The 19,185-nt window shown below is 34.4% G+C and overlaps 1 protein-coding gene across 3 annotated transcripts in view; it reads left to right on the top strand.

The window, feature by feature from the left end:
* pard3ba (par-3 family cell polarity regulator beta a) overlaps positions 1-19,185 on the top strand; it is a 228,417-nt gene that overhangs the window by 188,583 nt on the left and 20,649 nt on the right. For all 3 annotated transcript variants that reach the window (XM_048198008.1, XM_048198006.1, XM_048198007.1), the window contains one exon: positions 6,567-6,675. In XM_048198008.1, the coding sequence (XP_048053965.1) occupies positions 6,567-6,675 (109 nt within the window). The remainder of the gene's footprint in view (positions 1-6,566; positions 6,676-19,185) is intronic.

Genomic DNA, 19,185 nt, shown 5'->3' on the forward strand with positions numbered 1-19,185 from the left:
TGGGTCACCACAGAGTAAAATCAGTCAATGTCTGACAAGAGGGACTAATGTGACAGTATGAGTAGATCACACAGGGTCTTATCAAAGAAGAAAGTGTGAGAAACATCTCGCCTGGACCTATGAATCGAAACCATCGCTAAAGTGTGTGCGCACGTCTCGATTTTCATGTCAGAGAGCAAATAAGAGAGAAAGATAGCGGGAAAGAGACGGTCAATTAACCACAAAGTAACAGCCAGACAGATACGCGAAAGCCCCCTCCTCATCTCGCTGTCTCGCTTTCTCCGAGTGCCGATGTCTCATCTACTTTAGCAGCGTTCTTAATTACCATTCTCTCTCGTGTGTGTCGCCTGACTGCTCCTAACAGCCCTTTGTTCTTGCTGGCATTCTGTGCATAATAGATGTGACTAATAAATGTTAGTGCTCATCAAACATGGAAAATAGAGCCTCGCTTTCCTTGTTTAGGAGAGTTTGAGCGCAGCACGGCCATTTTTCAGCAGAAATGCTGACACAGAGTCAGTGGCAGCCAAAAACGCTGGACCCAGCTCCAGATATCTGGACAGCATCCAGCACTGAGGAATGGGCTTAATCGAACTAATGGCCACCAGCCGTGTACTGTGGCCAACTCTAATTCTTTGAAGAAACTGCTGTTGCTTAACACCTTTCCTCCATTTCCCTGTTGTTCTCCATCACGTTGGAGCGGTAAACACTGTTAAGATGGATGTGTAGCCGTTTTGCTTGTATTTCTACATCGTACTGTAAAATTAGTGCTTAGGAAGTAAGGTGTAACTCTCAACAGTAAGTGTACTGTCCATCTTTTTTTTTTTTTACCATCGGTAACTAGTTTCCACCACAACACCAAAATTGTTTCTACTGGAAAATAATTATTATAATTATTGCTTATTATAAATTATTGAGGGATCTCCTTCAAGTTTGCATTATTTTATTTTTTTATATATTTTTATTTTATTTTATTTTATTTTATTTTATTTATTTTCAAGTGCTATGATTGACTTAGAAATGTCCATAGGTTCCTGATGAAAATGTACTTACAATATAATAATAACAATAATACAAATGTGTTATTTAAAAAAAATTTGAAAAAATAGAAAAAAAAATATTGAAGTCTCCTAATAAGAATCTATTACAGTTTACAATTTTACAGTTTTACAATTTCACTATTTTATTTTATTTTATTTTATTTTATTTTATTTTATTTTATTTTATTTTATTTTATTTTATTTTATTTTATTTTATTTTATTTTATTTTCAAGTGCTATGATTGACTTAGAAATGTCCATAGGTTCCTGATGAAAATGTACTTAAAATATAATAATAACAATAATACAAATGTGTTATTTAAAAAAAAGAAAAAATTAAAAAATTGGAAAAAAAAAAAAATTGAAGTCTCCTATCGAAAATCTATTAGTTTACAATTTTACAATTTCACTATTTTATTTTATTTTATTTTATTTTATTTTATTTTATTTTATTTTATTCTATATATGATATATGACATTATCTATTTTCATGTCTAAAAAGATACATATATAGATGTGTGAAAAGAGACATATTTGAATTATATGTCAATTTTATTTATATTAATTTTATTTTTATTTTAATAGTCAATGGCTTTGACTATGACTTATACATTTTCATAGGTACTTAAAAATATATAATAGTAGTAGCAGTGGTGATAATAATAACAATACTTGGTAGTAATAGAAGTAGTAGTAGTAGTTTAAAAATATATTTATATGATTAAAAACAAATCCTAGGTTCCATATGAAAATGTAGTTTAACTGTAAGAACAATAGCTTTGATTTTTGGCCTGAAATAGTACATTTGTGTAAGGAGAAAACTAAAGTTGGACAGTAACTTAACCATAATCCTGTAACTTCATCTATATTTTCAAGATGTTTATCCAATTATTCAAAGAAATAAATCAAAATATATTCATATCTCATTCCCATGAGCATTTCCTGTGCTGATCCTTGTGGCCACACACATCTCTGACAGCCCTATCAAGACTATATAATTGAAGAACGGACATATTCATTAAGACCTCAATGGCAGGTGTGTTTAGAAAAGGGTGTCACTTCTGATTACGGGTCTGTGTGGTGGCGTCCAGCTAGAAAAGATGGCAGCCTGTTGTCAGATCTCATTATACAACACGTCCTGCAGAAATAAGATAGAGGTATAGAGATGAAATGAACGGGGAGAGGAGAGAAGTGCATCACGGTTTCTAGCATTACCTGTATGTCAATATCTATTCATTCAGGGATTATTTGGCCCTCCAGACTCCATGTGTTGACAGCTTCATAGTCAGATTGTGGAGTAATTCCCCTGTCTATAATCATATTCATTAGTTAGTGAAAACTGATCCAAGACCAGCATTCCTTGTTAGACAGCCTATGTATATACATATATACACAACTTTTTAAGTTTATTTAAGATGTTATTTAACTCATTTAAGACTGATCTTATGAGGATACTCAACAAAGCGGGCATTTTGGCATCATTCTTTCTGTGTTATTGTTTGTTCATGAAAGAGAACTCGATACATGCGCGTCTTTCTGTGCACACGAGTTGTGTGTGTGTCACAAGACATGACATTGACAGACAGCGCATTCTTGTTTATCTTGTTGTGCTTGAATGGTTAAAAAGCATTTGCGTGAATAAGAGCATGATCATATAATGTAACGCTAGCCAAAGTATGACGGAAAAAACAGATGCTGACAGAATATTTTTAACGTGTTTTTCCTGTCATATATATATATATATATATATATAGAGTATTTGTTTTATAAAATCGTGAAAGTTTACAATTGCCTAATATGTTAATGCAAAAGTCAATTAATGTGAAAACACGGTTTATCTGCTATTTTACAGCAGCTTCAAACATACCTTATCCAATCGGAATTTGGGTCAAAAAAGTGTTTTATTGTATGTTTTATTAACTAAAGAAGCCTGTTTACACCCAATGTCCAATTTAAGTGAAAAGAGAAATATAAAAATATTTACAATTTGTCTCATCCAATGCAAAAACATTCTCAATTTTCTCAAAAAAAAAAAAAAAAAAGGGTTATCACAGCACAATATTTCTATTTATATGTGAAATGAAAGAATTTTGAAACATTTAACTAATATATACAAATAAATAAATAAGTTTTTGAATAAATAAAAGGTAAACACTTTAGTTTCGGGTCCAATTCTCACTATTAACTAGATGCTTATTAGCATGCATATTACTAGAATATTGGCTGTTTATTACTTATAAAGCTCATATTAATTTCTTATTCTGCATGACCATATTCTACATCCCTTAATCCTACCAATACCTAAACTTAACAACCTTACTAACTATTAATAAGCAGTAATAAGGAGTGTATTGAGGCAAAAGTCGTAGTTAATAGTGAGAATTTGACCATAATCTAAAGTGTGACCATAATATTTAAAAAAATATGTAATGTAATGTAATGTAATGTTATAAAATATATATTTTCTAACCAAATCTTTAGACATGATTTGGTGTGAAGAGGGTAGGAAAATCGCTCACAGACTAGATCAAGCACACTCTCATTGCTATGCGCTGCTTTCTGTTGCTCAACACAAGCGCTAATTAGCTTTACTCAAATGTAACATAAACAGGTAAATCACAGCAGGAAACAGCCACGGTCTGTGATGATGATGATCTCAGATTGCTCTGTTTGTCTAATTCTCTGCCTCAAAGAAGGAAAGGTAATATCTCCGGCCTTTCCACGGTTTATGCGGTACCCGCTATCATAACACACCAAATGAACGGGTGATGACAGCCGGCCTCTCATTTGTACGTGTATGTGTGCGTTTAACCATCCATGTAAATGTGTGGTATTTTTTGCAGTATTTCTGTTTCTAAAGCACTCCAGGTCTGCTCCAGTCCTGTAACTAATATGAATATGATGCATACATGCTCGACGGGAGCTAATTAAACATTGATAGTGTTTCTCATTCAGAGGGTCATGTGGACTCTCAATCAAAATGGCAGCTCTAATTGCGTTCTGTGGGATTAGATAATGGATGCCGTTCCTGCGCCACGTGTCCTCCACCAGCTGCTGGAGTGCCATAGATCGCTGCCTCTGGTATTTTCAATTATTTTGAAGTTGGCAACATCTGTGGATGGAGTTTATAGAAACTTATACATAAATCCAATGCAATTTTGTTTGGACATGGATCATAGGACTACCTGGCAATTTCATACGTTCATTGTAAGTCGATTATATTTATTTGTTTGTTTAGATTTAATAATAACACAATTAATTTATTTAACAATTGCATATTTAATTAAACAGAGTGTCTGTTTACACTAAATGTAAATAGCCTGTCTTGTTGGCAATGGCTGTTTATACTAACTCCGCCCACTGATGTCTGGTTGGGCCACACGTGCGGCACTCAATGTTTGCAGTGGTGTAGACCGTAGGGAGTATGGCGCGTGGAAGTAGCTTTTGACACGATCGACCCGAGTTCAAATCAGCCGTTTGCCGAACTCGCTCTTTACCCTTTTCCCATCACATATCAGATTAGAAGGGCATTTATTTTCCAAAAAAATCTGGAAAATATTTGAAAAGTGGAAATAAAGTGCCTAACGAGCGTTTAATAATAAAGTATTTATCGGGTGTAGGGCTGCACAATGATTAATCGCGATATAAAATATAAGTAAAAATAAAAGTCTGTGTTTACGTAATATATGTGTGTGTTCTGTGTATAATAATTATGTATATATAAATACATGCACATACATGTATAAATTTAAGAAATATATACATGTATAAATAAATATACATATTTATATATATTTTATATTACATATAAATATAAATATAATTTTTTTCTTAAATATATACGTGTATGTGCATGTATTTATATATACATAATTATTATACACAGAACACACATATATTACGTAAACACAGACTTTTATTTTGCAAACAATTAATCGCGATTAATCGTTGTGCAGCCCTAATCGGGTGGGTTTAGGGGTAGGTGTAGGGAGGGCTTTATTGTCCCAATAAGGCGGCATCCATTTAATAATTTTAATAAATATAGTCATTTACACTCTGTTATTATTGCATCCTGTTAATGTACAACAATACTGAGATCTGCCACTATTATAAAGTATAAATATTACAAGTATAAATAGAATATATTGCTATTTTCACATAGTGTAAATAGCTGCTGCCTTATTTAAAACTACATATTATTTATATATTTTAAATTATTTATTTATAAATGATATAAGTAATATCAGGGCTTGACATTAACACAGTCACTATACTATATAAAATTATGAATTTTATATACATAATTAAAAAAAAAAATGATATACATAATAAAAATAATAAACTAAGTGCAATGTAGTGTTGTCAAAAATATCGATTTTTCGATACATACCAATACGGAAATATCTGAAACGCTTCCGATACTCATTTTCTGCAGAATAGATACACGATACCAGCTGCTCTTTCTCTCTCTCATCTCTCAGACAGTGAGTTGACACACAAACCCTCCTCCTCTCACTCACTCGTTTCATTTGCTCCGGATGAATATTGTTGGTGTTAAAAGGCTTGAATTTTGCCTTGAGATTGCGCGTATTGCACATAATTTTACTCATTCCTACAGATTTTGTTCTCACACTCAAAGTGCGGCACATAAAGCCACCTCTCAGTACTAAATTGAGTTCTTTTCAACTGCTTATTGCACTTAAACAGTCAAATACACACAAAATAATGTCAAATGTCGGTCTTGGTGAGTATTCATGTAAACACAGTCAGTTGTTTTAAGTGAATGTAAACAGTTGAGAAAGAAAACGCATGTGTAACAGTATAATGGATCCGTGCATCAGCTCTTAAAGTGACAGCAGCCTAATATACCTGCTGCCAAATTATGAGATAATATTAAAAATATCTATATGGCAGTTTTTCCCCATGATATCGATGTCAAAATTGTGGCCAGTGAAAATGCTGAGTGGCTAGTAACTTTGGAAAACCAAAAAAGTAAATGTCAAGCCCTGAGCATAATACATTAAATTTGGTAAGGTTTGGAGGTGCTGTACCATTCATTTGAAGTGAAAGTTGAAGCAGTTTAAATGGTTGATTTTATAATGCTAGTTCTGCTTTGAATCAATACATGCCCTTAGGTTACATGTGTGTTTATGGAGCTCACAGATGGATAATTTAATACACTGAATTTTACATCAAGTGCACTGTATTTTCGCTGCATTTGATTTGGGAGTCTGACAAACAGAATTGCACATTAACTTCGGCCTGAAGTCAAACACTTTTTAAACGTTAGGATGAGACAGATTTACTGTGATATAACTGATTGCTGTATTTGCTGTGGTGACTTGTATGTGCTACTAGATTTTCCCTTTTCATTTCTTGTTTGCATTTTCATCTGATGGACTTTCTTTTTTTGTGACTGATTGCAGTATATTTGTCTAATGATCTGTGAGGTCATTGCCTAGATTTGTGAAGATGTTTTCCAGAGTGTTTGATCGGAGCGTGTCTTGTTTCTCTGTCCGCATGTTGCAGTAATGAAGAACGATTGCAGCAAATCCGAAATCAGCTTCAAAAGGTGAGACCAGCTCCATCCTATGAAGACCTGTCCACCCGAAGACGCCAGGAATACGACCCCTCACGAGTGAGTGCCTGTGTGCTCTCTTGCTTTCTTTCAGAAGAGACAGACTGAGGTCTGGCTGGTTTCTCAGGCACTGATTCAAAGCTCAGATTATCAGGGTTCATCTTACGCCATTTTCAGGCCAAATCTAAAGTACTTCGACTAATCTGTTCATCTGCCTAGACTCAGCACCCGCTCACTGTGTTCCTGTTCACGGGAATAATTATTATAATGTGATTGTTTATAATTATTGATTTTTCTTATTCCAATACTACAAACCTAATGTCATATTTCATAATCTAACCCATGATTTTCTATTATTAAAAAATGGAACATCCCATAAAATTGTCATATACAGGAAAGGTCCATTGTTTGGACTCTTTCTAAAGCATGATGAGTAAATAATCCCATTCCATTTGCTTATCTTATTTTACACAGATTGTAGTTTTGACTGCATTTGTCAAGCTAAAGCATCCGGCCCTGTTACCAAAGTTACCAAAGAACAAACTGATTTTTTTTTTTTTTAATTTATGGATAATTAAATTTTATTAATATCTACAAACCGACATTTGGTTCCAAACTAGCTAGTCCCTGCTGTGTGACAGCTTCATTTAGACTAATCATTTAGATTAAATCTGGTAACTCGGATACTTGCAACTGTAAACATTTTATTACATTTTATAAATGTATGAATGTATTTTTTTTTTTTTATTTCTTTATATATTATTTTATATTATATTTTATATATTATTTATTAAATATTGTTTATTTTATTTATTATTTTTATATTTATTATAAATAAATAAATTCTATATATAATTACTTGTATTACACAATTTATTGAATTATTATATAATTTAAGTTATTTTTATCTTTTTATTTTTGTTGATGTAATATTTACTTCTAGAAAAGAACATAATTTATTTATTTATATTTATTAAATTATTTTTTATTCTATTACATTTAATAAATGAATGTACTTTTATTATTTATATATTATTTTATATTTATTAAATATTTTTTTCATTTATTTTTATTTATTCTTTTTTATATTTATTTTAAATAAATTGTATATATAATTACTTTTATTACACAATTTATTTTATTATTATATAATTTAAGTTATTTTATTTTGTTATTTTTGTTTTTTTAATGTTTACTTCTAGGAAAGAACATTTTATTTATTTAATTAATTATTTTTTTTTTATTTTGTTACACTTTATAAATTAATGCATTTTTATTATTTATATATTATTTTATATTTATTCTTTTTATATTTATTTTAAATAAATATATTGTATATATAATTACTTTTATTACACAATTTATTATTAAATAATTTAAGTTATTTTTATTTTGTTATTTTATTTATTTAATGTTTATTGCTAGAAAAAGATCAAAATTACACAGACAAATTACATTTTTTCAGACAGGTCCCAGATTTTGGTAACAGGGTTGACAAAATCGCAAAAGTCATAGAAACAAATAATACAGGATTTATTTCTATAAATATTTTCTAAAGGTTCTGATCCTCCCTTCCACTGAGTCTTTGTCAGAAAATAATGATGACATTTTTTAAAGGTTTCAAGCCCTATTTTTTACTTTGAGTGCCACTTTCAAAAGTGCACTGTAAGCTGTTATTGTGTTAAAATGAAATTGTGTGTGTGCGCTTGTGAGCACAATTTCTCCTGCATATTTAAGAACGCCAAACTTAACTTTGATTTGCTTTTTCACCCTTTAATTATGTCAGTTACTTTTCTGATCTGCCCTAACTATAAAACTATATCGCAACCACTTATTTCCATATATCCCCACCTTTCTTTTTCAACCCCTTTGTGTCTTTTTTTGGAGGAGGTTTGCTTTAAAATTGAAGACTTAAGATATCTGTGGTATGGTGTTCTGCATACTGTATGAACCCAGATGTATTTTTAGATCCTGATGTTGTCTAGTTAGCATGTTCTCTAGGTAGTAGTTTGTGTGGGTGTGTGCGTGGGTGTGGGTGTGTGTGTGTGTGTGTGTGTGTGTGTGTGTGGCGGGGCGTCTGCATTGCCCAGAGCTGTAAGTGAGCTGACCCATCCCTTGACATCCCGCACCTACACGCCTCACTGCCGGGCACACATGCAAATTCAGCAGCAATAATCCTCCGAGCTTCCCATCGTGTTTTTTGTTTTTTCATCCGTAAGACAGCGGCACGTCTTAGTATCATCTTTGTCTTAATGTGCAAACCGAGAGCTGTTTATCACCCATAAACCCCCAGCACCAGACACGTCTCGCTTAATACATAACTAAAACGGTATTAATAAATAACTCTTTGGGTCATTAAGGAAGCAAGATATGCGCATCTCGCTGTCTGATCCGTGCGTTAGTCTCGTTTGGTGGCCCCCTCCCACTGCATTATGGGAGTCTGTCATTCATGGCGATGATGCTCAGAGATGAGTGTTAGCATTAATGCTCTCTTTACAGTCATAAATATAAAACAGGCACAAAGATTATTTTTTAACAGCCATTTTAATATTCTCTACAGTCACTTCAACCAAAGCAATACACAATTACATAGAAGTGCATGCCTATTTATTATTTATTTATTATTTTTAAGATGAATCATGTCACTCCAAACCAGTGTTTTATATATTTATATAAAACATATATATATATATATATATATATATATATATATATATATATATATATATATATATATATATATATATATATATTAGCTTTTTTTTTAGAATTTCTGTTTTCATTTTGATTTGTTTAATTTTTAGTCATTTTGCTGTGCTTTTGTCATTTTTATTTTGTTTTTGTTTGTTTTTTAAACATATTTCTATATATCTTTATTTTTATTTCAGTTTTAGTTTTAATAATTTTATTATTTATTTTATTTAAGGCAACATTTTTCTCATTTTTCAAAGCTTGTATGCAGGTCATTTAAATGACCAGAAACAAAACGATATTTAGTTGTTTTAGTTAACAATAACAGTTTTTAACAGCTTTTTTTGTCCATACAGTGAAAGTCAATGGGGTTCAATGTTGTTTAGACACAGTGTCTTTCAAAATATCTTCTTTTGCGTTCCACAGAAGAGAGAAAGTCATACAGGTTTGGAACGACAGAGTAAATGATGACAGAATTTTCATTTCTAGGTAAACTATCCCTTTTAGTGTTAAAATAGTATCGAGAACACTTGTTCAGCTCGCTGTTTTTCAAGATTTTTTGCACTCTCTTGCACCTTGTGTAAAAATAAAAAAATAAATGACAAATAGGGCATCCAACATGATGTTATGAAGATAAGACATCGTGAGACATGAGATTTATTATTCATGAAAGATAGCAAAAAAATATGAATAAAAATATGCTGAAACAGTAGGAAAAGAAGGGAAAAGGCAAGACAGAACCACAGAGATGAGAAAATTGTACAATTTCGCACAAATCCCTTCTAGAAATCACAAGGTTTGAAAATGGCAAGGGTGACTGTCAGCCGTTCACTTCTGGGGCACTTTAAAACAAAAACTCAATCTAAATTGGAACGAAGGCTTTTTTCAGAAGCACTTATCGGGGCCCTGAACTCTGTCATTTCAGCGCCCGGAGCCACGCTCGCGTCCACCCAGATGTCCAGCACTTCATTTTCGAGAGATTGAGGGTTGTGTCCAGGGCTCGGCAAAGTTTACAATTATAGTTTATGTGATTACACACATCTGCTGGAAAAGCCAACTTCATTGAGACTTTCCAGGAACGTCTGAGTGAGAAAATAGAAGCTCTGATGCTGGAAGGAAAGTGACGTGTTTAGTGTCCGATGTTGCATGATTTTTTTTTTTTTTTTTTTTTTTTTTGTTAAACTATAGGTTAGTGTTGTCGATAGATTGACCATTAATTTTGATGCATTGAAGCAATTGAACATCACAGTTGTTCTAATGAATGGTGTAATGATTAACAACGATTAACAGTTTTACTAGTTGGTGATATTGCATTCCTTTTGCTGCCAGCCAACTTCAGTGATTACATTTGGTTTGAACAACTTCCCATTACGAAATATCTGTGAATAACGTTACGCGATTTACTCTTATTCAGACCAGTCTAAAATATTTCTGGGCATCATTAAATACATTTAATTACAGTTAAATCAGACTGTATTTACTTTGCTAAATGGTAAAAAATAAAATTAGTTTTTTTTTTTGTTTTTTTTTTAGAGAATCATCCACTTCCATGAAGCATTGTGAATGTTATAATCAAATCAGTCTTCCTATACTAATACACAAATAATTTACATTACGGAATACGTTACCGAAAGTTTGAGCTCAGGAAAACAGTTAAGACTTATTTAATGTTACAAAAGATTTCTGTTTCAAATTAAATGGAATTTTCTATTCATCAAAGAATCCTGAAATCACAGTTTCCACAAAAATATGAAGCAGCACACCTGTTTTCAACATTGATAATAATAACGAATGTTTCTTGAGCAGCAAATCAGCATATGATTTCTGAAGGATCATGTGAAGACTGGAGTAATGATGCTGAAATTTCAGCTTTGATCACAGGAATAAATTACATTTTAAAATAGATTCAAATAGAAAACAATTATTTTAAATTGAAATAATATTTCATAATATTGCTGTTTTTACTGTATTTTTGGTCAGCCTTTGAGCAGAAGAAAGTTTTTTTTTTTTTCATTTTCTTTTTCAAAAACATTAAAAACAGTCTTACCAACCCCAAACTTTTAAATTATTAATAGTTGTATTAAACCATTGCTTAAACCATAGGTTGTCATATTTAGAGCTGATTGGTGGTTTTAATGTTGACTAGAATGTAGTCATTGTAGACGGTTTTGACGATGTTTGTGTAGTAAATGAACTTCTTCATTGAGAAGAGGCAGTTTACTGACAAATAGATGAATGAATATGTGAAATGAATAGAAGAAAGACGAATGGTTGCTGTCAGAATAACAGAAGAAATGGAGAAGGACGTTCAGGCCACCATAAGGACTAGCATGTGGTGTAGACGTGCACACACACACACACACACACACACACACACACACACACACACAGAGAGAGAGATATGCGCACACAGCAGGGACTGTGGGGTGTGATTCATTAAAAGAAGAATTTAATTGGATTACAGACTGGTTTTCACAGACCGTGTGTGTGTGTGTGTGTGTGTGTGTGTGTGTGTGTGTGTGCGCCTGGTATTCCCTACATCATGGGGACTAAATGTCCCCACAAGGATAGTGATACCAGTAATTTTTGGACATTTTTTGGTCCCCATGAAGAAACATGTTATAAATGATACAAAATGAAGTGTTTTGTAAATGTAAAAATGCATAAAGTTTTCTGTGATGGGTAGTTTTAGGGTTAGGGGATAGAATACACAGTTTATACAGTATAAAAATCATTATGTTTATGGAAGGTCCCCATAAAACATGGAAACCCAACGTGTGTGTGGACAGCAAATTGTATGGCTTCTTGATGGGTGATTTGCTGTTATTCTAAGTTTTCTTATTTTGCCATCTTGAGGGACCCAAACGATATCTACAGAGCAGATTATCATAGAGACTTTGGGTTGGGAACGTCTGACTTGGTCTGGAAACTACACAGAAAACCCAAACAACTACCTGGAACACCATTTCAACCATCCAGAATGCCCTAGTAATCACATAGAAGATCCTAAGAAGCAACTATTATGCCCTAGCAACTACCCAGAACACCCTAGCAATCACCCAGAATGCCTCAGTAACCACATAGTACACCGTATCGACCACATATCAATGCTTGTTGGTGCCCAGTACTGGATAATGATGTTTAGTTGAAGTTTTAGTGTGTTATTTCTCAGACACTAGTGTGTCAAACAAGTTTTCCGTACATAAAATATCTGGGAGATGAAGTTGGGGTAGGAGAAAGTTTAAAATAAAAAAAATTACACACTTTTCCTTTTATGAACTACTTATATTGGCCAATACTGATATGATCACAGATACATCATACATCCCTCTTTACAAGTCATGCTCGTATTTTTTTAAGTTGATGTGAGACCAGTAGTTCCCGAGTAAAATGAGAGCAGAGAGGAGACGGGGCAGATGCAGAGACTGAAGAAGAGAGAGAGGAGATGGAAAATTAAGACGGTTGTCATTCAGATTGTTATCCTCTCTTCCTCGCTACAGAACAGCTTGAGACGAGCATCCTGGCCCTGTCAGGTCTAATTAAGCCAGCATCTGCATCTCCAAACACACGCACCGGCTTGACGGGCAGCCGTGACGGCGGAGTGTAAAAAGATTGAGTGATGGCGACTAGGTGGCTCTCCGCAGAGCCGACAAATAATCCCAAATTCTAAATCCAGGTGCCTGGGTTGTCAAAACATATCAACATGAGCTCACGGAGACAGATTAAGAGTGAAAGAAAACGAGAAAGGCAGGGATGGACAAGGAACAAAAGGCCTCGACTTCTCTTTGCTCTAGCAAGCAGGTCACACCTTCTCTGGTAGGTCAAAGACGAGCCTTGCAGGAAGGCCAACTTATATCATGGAGCCTTAACCTTGGTTTGAAAGCAGGAAACTGTGGTCGGGAATCTGAATGAAGCCACTGAAACAAAAAGAAAAGAGCAGTTGGAGGGAGCAGTCGAGGGACCTCAGGGGAGGAATGAGCAAGGACAGAATAATAACTCTCTCTTTATTTGGACTTAAAAATGTTTTGCACTTTGGTGGCAGATTATGGCAATTTAAACAGTAACTATGTTTCATAAAAAGCCCCATTTATAGTTTTCAGTTCCCTAACATTTTCTACATGTTTGTTTTTATGCAGTTAGACTTTTCACTGTTTGCATCACAAACTGTCAGTCTGGGATTTTACAGTGAATCTTTCTGCAGGTTACATAGCTACGCCAGCAGGCTCATTCAACTGATTCATTTAAAGGTGCCCTAGAATTAAAAATGTAATTTACCTTGGCATAGTTGAATAACAAGAGTTCAGTACATGGAAAAGACATACATTGAGTTTCAAACTCCATTGTTTCCTCCTTCTTATATAAATCTCATTTGTTTAAAAGACCTCAGAAGAACAGGCGAATCTCAACATAACACCGACTGTTACGTAACAGTCGGGATCATTAATATGTACGCCCCCAATATTTGCATATGCCAGCCCATGTTCAAGGCATTAGACAAGGGCAGCCAGTATTAACGTCTGGATCTGTGCACAGCTGAATCATCAGACTAGGTAAGCAAGAACAAAGCGAAAATTGGCAGATGGAGCAATAATAACTGACATGATCCATGATATCATTATATTTTTAGTGATATTTGTAAATTGTCTTTCTAAATGTTTCGTTAGCATGTTGCTAATGTAGGCTTCTGTTGGTTGAAGTTACCATCATTTCTTACTGTATTCACGGAGACAAGAGCCGTCACTATTTTCATTTTTTAACACTTGCAGTCTGTATAATTCATAAACACAACTTCATTCTTTATAAATCTCTCCAACAGTGTGTAATGTTAGCTTTAGCCATGGAGCACTATCAAACTCATTCAGAATCAAATGTAAACATCCAAATAAATACTATACTCACATGACCCGAATCATGCATGCAACATACATGATGAACATCTTGTAAAGATCCATTTGAGGGTTATATTAGCTGTGTGAACTTTGTAAATGCACTGTATTATAGAGTCGCAAGCTCGTTGGGCAGGGAGCACGAGATTTAAAGGGCCAGGAGCCCCTGAATCGGTGCATAGTTAATGATGCCCCAAAATAGGCAGTTAAAAAAATTAATTTAAAAAAAATCTATGGGGTATTTTGAGCTGAAACTTCACAGACACATTCAGGGGACACCTTAGACTTATATTACATCTTGTAAAAAAACATTCGATGGCACCTTTAAAAACTCTGAATCATTCAGAAATTAATAAAGTATTTATGAGTGAGCAGAGCTTGACATTAATTTATTTTCTCACCAGCCACTGTGGCTAGTGGTTTTCCAAAGTTACTAGCCTCTCAGCAATGAGTAAAATTATGTGCAACATGCACAATCCCACACAGAAATTCAAGCCCTGTAGCACAGCAAATGAAACGAGTGAGTGAGGGGAGGCGGGTTTGTGTGTCAACTCGCTGTCGGAGAGAGAGAAAGATCAGCTGATATTGTGTATCTATTCTGTGGAAAATTAATATTGGAAGTGTTTCAGATATTTCAGTATCAATATGTATTATTGACAAAAAATTTAAACACTACATTGGACTTTTTAAAAGACTACAAGTGAATAATGTATTTATAATCTATAAAATTAAACCCACCAAAGTGGCTAGTAGGAGTGACTGCGTTACACGCCACTGCCGAAATCCACCCGCATTTGTCAGGTTGGTGGATGTTAATGTCTAGCCCTGTGAGTGAGTCATTGAATCACTCAACTAATTCATTTTAAAAGGCTGTTTCATTCGAGAACTGATTTATTGAATCACTCTGTTGATTCGCTCAAAAACTCTAAATTATTCAGGAATCAAGCTGGTGGCTATCATTTTGAGTGAGTCATTGAATCACTTAACCGATTAATTTTACAACACTGATTCAACACTGATTCATATTCAGTCAAACCAAAAATTATTCAGACTCTAGATTTATATATATATATATATATATATATATATATATTTTTTTTTTTTTTTTTTTTTTTTTTTTAACTAGTGGGTGCAGGACACTATAGTTAATTTATGTAAGTGAGGATAGCAAAATAAAGTAAACTGTGACATATTATACCCAAAAATTCTTCATACAGTGGACTACTAGTAAAATTGATAAAAATTTGGAACCAAAAATTATTCAGACACTTTGACCTGACCATGTTTTGCTTAAGTGTTATCTGACATAATTAAGATTTTTTTTTTTTTCTGATACAGTTTATTTTTTTTTATTATCATAGTTTATTTTTATTTAACTATAGTGAATAAACTGTATTAATGAATTAAATGTTCAAGGTGTCTGAATAAATTTTGGTTTGACTGTATGTAGTATTTTATTGGCATATTATATTAGTATTATTATATGTAGTGCTGTTACAATATACAAGTACAATGTTCCATTGAATTGGAAGAGTTCCAGAGTTGTTGTTTGACAAATCAATGTTAAATTCCAAAAAAATTCAGTTGTTGATGTTGGTATGAATTATTTTTGATTTTTAATCAAAATTTCCTAATAACATCCACAACAATCCACGTGCAACACAACACATCTCTCCAGTACTAGACAGCAAAAGCACCTCAGTTTCACAGGGTTGGGCTCGATACATGAGGAGGTCATGACCAGCCTCCTACAGCCTTGTGTCTAAATTACCCTCTCAAAATGGTTCCACCATCTGCTGCTAACAAGCCTGGGCCGTCTGGGCGGTATGACCATGGCTTTTCAGGGCACGTTAGAGGGCACTGGGCCATGGCAGCACTACATCAAATATCAGAATACTGCACACACCACGGCCACAGAGACTCTAGGGAGAGAATCAACAAGCGATAGGATCACGCCATGTTTAAGGCGTGTTTGTTTTAGCATTGAGGTTGAGTATGGTGCCGGTTTTGTGGAAAGTTTGATCAAAGTAGCTTGTCTAACTTGCAATGTGTTATACAGATACACAATGCAATTCAAATTCAGGAGTTGAGAAATTTTGCTCTAATGAAGTGCAAAAGTTATTTTTTAATGAAGTGCCAGGCTGCTTTAGTTGTTTGTGTAACTGATTAAAAGAAAAGCATGCCTGGTGAAGTTTCAGCCCACAGTGGTCCACACATTCTCAGCCGAACAAGTGACGAAGCACAGCCTAGTTTTCAGGGACATCGCTCACAGCTTGAGTTTCTTGTGGCAAACGCTGAGCACAGTTTGTGTTTGTTGAGAAACATGCTAAGTTTGAGTCATGCTGGAGTCCAACCACAAAATTTCACTCCAGACTGCCAAATCCCTCTGGAATGGAGTTTGACTCTGAGCCCAGATCAATGGAATCTAATTAACAAAAAGTAATGATAAAGAACAAAAGTTACTGAGGACTATAAAGTGGTAGTGGCACCTGCCTAGTTTGTTTGTTTGTGTGTGTGTGTGTGTGTGTGTGTGTGTGTGTGTGTGTGTGTGTGTGTGTGTGTGTGTGTGTGTGTGTGTGTGTGTGTGTGTGTGTGTCCAATATATAATAAAGTACTCTATGTAACTTTTGGCCCTCTAGATTAAAAAAAAAAAAAAAAACTGCATGCATTTTGCGGAAGAACATTGTTTTAGTTGTGTTTCAGCTCTTTGTGTGGATGAATATGTTTATCCTGGCCTACTGCTCTTAAAACATTCACTCCTATAGACTTAAAGGGTTAGTTCACCCAAAAATGAAAATTACTCCATACTTTACTCACCCTCAAGCCATCCTGGGTGTATATGACTGTCTTCTTTCAGTCAAACACAATCAGAGTTATAATAAAAATATCCTGGCTTGTCCAAGCTTTATAATGGGAGTTTTTGAAGTCCAAAAAAGTGCATCTATCGATCATAAAGCGTACTCGTACTCCATGTGGCTCCGGGGGGTTAATAAAGGCCTTCTGAAGCGAATTGATCCATTTGTGTAAGACAAATATCCTTATTTAAAACTTTATAAAGTAAAATAACAAGCTTCTGGTGCGACAGACATAAGCACTTTGACGCAAGTCAAACTTTCACGACGTAGTACACAATGACATGACACAAAGCCAATGTTGATTCTTGTTTTATTACGAGCTCTGTCTCGTTCTCTTTGTGCCAGCAAACTCTCCTCTGTTTGGAAGTTGGAGATTTAGCGGCTTCATGTCAATCTTTCTCGCTTATTGTGACAACTAACCTATGCCACTCCCACACCATACATACAAAGTAGTGGAGCAACTTTTCTCTATTTACGGCTATGAAGAGACACACATGGACGAGTGACGCAAGTGTGCAATTTCACACGAAAAACATCCCAGTCGGTCTAAAATATTAAACACTTATAACAGACTTACCATAGTGAATTAGGGTAAGATAAAAACACGTTTTGTAAGAAGGATTGATGGTGTATTGACTCATTATTTAAAATGTGTTAATATTGAACAAGAAAAAGTTATATAGTGCACATTTAGTTTTTTTCTGCAAGGACCATTAAAGTGATCAAAAGTGACAGTAAAGATATATTTATAATGTTACAAAAGATTTCTATTTTAAATAAATGCTGTTCTTTTGAACTTTCTATTCATCAAAGAATTCTGGGGGGAAAAAAGTATCATGGTTTCCACAAAAATATGACGCAGCACAACTGTTTTCAACATTGATAATAATCAGAAATGTTTCTTGAGCAGCAAATCAGCATATTAGAATGATTTCTGAAGGATCATGTGACACTGAAGACTGGAGTAATGATGCTTTGATCACAGGAATAAATTCCATTTTAAAATATATTCAAATAGAAAACATATTTCACAATATTACTGTTTTCTTAAATTTTGTTAAAAATGTTATGCACTGTTATATATCATTTAATTATTATGTATATCTTAAATGTTTATTGCTAAACGTCTTTGCTTATATCTTTTTTGTTTTGTTCTTGTGAAATAAAAATGACTGAATAAGTCCCCATGAGTCCAGCTGACCTTGCTGTTCATGCTCTACATGTGCGTCTTTGTGTTTAATCAAACTCCTCAAATACATCCGTCTGATCTCCCTGCATCTGTACGCATGAGTGCCGTATGCCTATTTGTATACGTTTGCGTGTTTGTTGTGGCGAGTGTTTGCCGTCTCAGTCCAGTTCGCCGGCGCAGTGTGCACATTTCTCAGCATTCACAGCAGCGCACGAGTCCTTCATCCGTCCACACAGCCGTTTTGATCTGATAACAGCACCGCAAAGATTCAACTGGTTTCTGGCAGATCGGTTGCCATGGTGCCCCAATGTCCCCCTTTGGTGAGGTTTAGCAGGGTTGAGCAGGTTTTGTTGATCCTTTTTGACCCCACAGGGTAAAACTCGCCCAGACCACCAAGCCTGCCGTGGCAAAGTTTCAAATTCTCTCTCCATTGGAGTCGAGCGTCTGGCAGCAGGCCCGCGTCTTGTCCTTTCTGCCTAAAATGCTAATTACCCAGTGAAGATCAATCGCCTGTGCCCAAGATAACATCTGTGGGCAGTGAAGAGAAACACATGGGTAATGTGGAAGATCCAAAGTCGCCGGAGTCTCTCGTGTTTTGTAATAACCGGCCCTATGGAAGCAACTAAGTAGTGTTTTATCGCACTAACATCCAGCGATTTTATTGCTTAAAGGCATAGTTCACCCAAAAATGAAAATTCTGTCATCATTTACCCACCCTCAAGTTTTTCCAAATCTGTATGTTTTTCTTTCTTCTGCTGAACACAGAGGAAGATATTTTGAAGAATGTAGGTAACCAAACAGTTGACGGTAGCCGTTGAAAATATTATGGAAGTTGTGCCGAACGCACATAAGCAAAGTATACTGTGGGTTTCAGATTTGTGCCTAAAAGGTCAAATAGTCTACACACAAAAATAGTTGAAATGCCATTTTGGAAAGTATCCACGTATGA

The sequence above is a fragment of the Megalobrama amblycephala genome, linkage group LG7 (genome assembly GCF_018812025.1).
Source record: "Megalobrama amblycephala isolate DHTTF-2021 linkage group LG7, ASM1881202v1, whole genome shotgun sequence".
Lineage (NCBI taxonomy): Eukaryota > Metazoa > Chordata > Actinopteri > Cypriniformes > Xenocyprididae > Megalobrama > Megalobrama amblycephala.